The sequence below is a fragment of the Chiloscyllium plagiosum genome, chromosome 13, assembly GCF_004010195.1.
Source record: "Chiloscyllium plagiosum isolate BGI_BamShark_2017 chromosome 13, ASM401019v2, whole genome shotgun sequence".
In the NCBI taxonomy this organism is placed as follows: Eukaryota; Metazoa; Chordata; class Chondrichthyes; order Orectolobiformes; family Hemiscylliidae; genus Chiloscyllium; species Chiloscyllium plagiosum.
Genome location: NC_057722.1, coordinates 82,385,322 through 82,387,043, shown reverse-complemented (window position 1 = coordinate 82,387,043; position 1,722 = coordinate 82,385,322). Strand labels below are relative to the sequence as shown.

Below are 1,722 nucleotides of genomic sequence, written 5' to 3'. Positions count from 1 at the left end.
CACAGACACTCAGGCTCACACAGACACACACACAGACAGACAGACACACATACCCCCCCACACACAGAGATCCTGGTGTGGGGTGGGGGGGAAGTGGCCCGCTATCCCGACCGGTGTCTCGCAGCGTTGCTCGGACACATTCACCTGCTTCCCCCTCTGTAACCCCTAGTCCTGCTGCTGCACTCGGTCTGAAGTTTGAGAGAAGCGCTCTGGCAGTTGGGCAACAGCGCCCACTGTTTGCAAAGAGAGTACACAGTCCGCTCACCAACCAAGAGCCAAAACTGCTTCACAAAGTTCCCATCTCCTCTCTCCCTCTCCCTCTCTCTACCTGCGTCGCGTTTAACTTTCCAACAAAAACAAACTTCAGTAGCAGAATACGACCAGGACTCAAACCTGCCCCCGACTCACCCCCGCTCTTAACCCCTCTGTCTTGCCCTCGGACAGAAACAGCCCCCGGATGCGGGAGGTGCAGCCAGAAGGGGGTAAGAGTGTGTGTGTGGGGTGGGGGTGGGGGGGGGGGTAGGTGGCGGAGGGAGGAAGGGGACTTGGCAGCACCATTCTAGAGCTGCCTGGGAATGAGCTTCCACAGGCTCCGGACGGCAGATCCCTGCAGTTCTCTGGATGGGACCCCCACACCGACTCTGTCTGTCTCTCTCTCTCTCTCTCTCTCACACACACACACACACACAGATACACAGACACACACAGAGACACAGAGTAAGACAAGATGGCAGAGGGGAAAGGCACCGAGGAATGGGCTGAGACACCTACTTGAGGCCAGTTTGCGAGCCCTGCCTTTGGATCTCATGGTGCTGTATCCGGCGCTGCTGGGGATTCTCGATCTCTCTCTCTCTCTCTCTCTGTCTGTCTGTCTCTCTCTGTCTCCCTCTCTCTTTCTCTCTCTCTCTTTCTCAATCCGGACTCGCTATCTCTCCCGCATTGTCAGTTTAGACACCTTCGCACATGCGCACTGCCTTGCTGCCGCGCCGCCACAAAGTTTGCCGGATGGATCATTGGAAGCGAGATGGTGTCAGCATGTGTCCAAAAACAAAGCTCACCCACACCCTCTCCCCTCCCCGCCCAAACCCTGCCTTCACCCCCGGATTGGGGGGGTTCTTCACCCCGGGCTGGTGGGGGTGCGGGTGGGGGGGCGCTCTGTCCGCCTCTCACACTCCCCCACCCCAGGGATTAGTGACTGCGGGCAGGACATCCCCCTCAGTCCTGCCCCTCCCCCGCTGCTTCTAGCCCAGCCACCGTGGGCAGAGTGGCTGCACCGAGCCCCGCACTCAGGACCCCTGCCCAGAGACATCACCGCATTGGAAGCAGTGGGCGCCTACCCCCTCCTTTGATATCTGTGTGTGTCTGAATCTGTTTTTATTTGTGTGCATCTCTGTCTGTCTGTCACTGTCTGTGTATCTGGGTATGCGTCTGTCTGCCTGTGTATGTCTGTGTGTGTGTATGTCTCTGTCTGTCTCTCTGTCTATGTGTCTGCGTATCTGTGTGTATGTGTCAGTCTGTGTGCATCTCTGTGCCTGTGTGTCTGTGTATGTGTGTGTATCTGTGTGTCTGTGGCTGAGTCTCTGTGTTGATGTGTGTGTGTCTGGGTCTCTGTGTCTGTGTGTGTGTGTCTCAGTGCCTGCGTAAGACTATGTGTGTGGTGTCTCTGTATGTGTGTGTATCTGTGTATATGTGTGCATCTGTATGTGTGTGTGTATCTGTGTA

General features: G+C 56.4%; 1 protein-coding gene across 7 annotated transcripts in view; it reads right to left on the bottom strand.

Moving 5' to 3' along the window:
• The window catches only part of mecom (MDS1 and EVI1 complex locus), a 1,133,356-nt gene extending 1,132,374 nt beyond the window's left edge, over nucleotides 1-982 (bottom strand). For all 7 annotated transcript variants that reach the window (XM_043702874.1, XM_043702878.1, XM_043702875.1 and 4 more), the window contains exon 1: nucleotides 772-982. In XM_043702874.1, coding sequence (XP_043558809.1) covers nucleotides 772-808 — 37 coding nt within the window. In that variant the 5' untranslated portion in view covers nucleotides 809-982. The remainder of the gene's footprint in view (nucleotides 1-771) is intronic.
• Nucleotides 983-1,722: the final 740 nt, after the last annotated feature.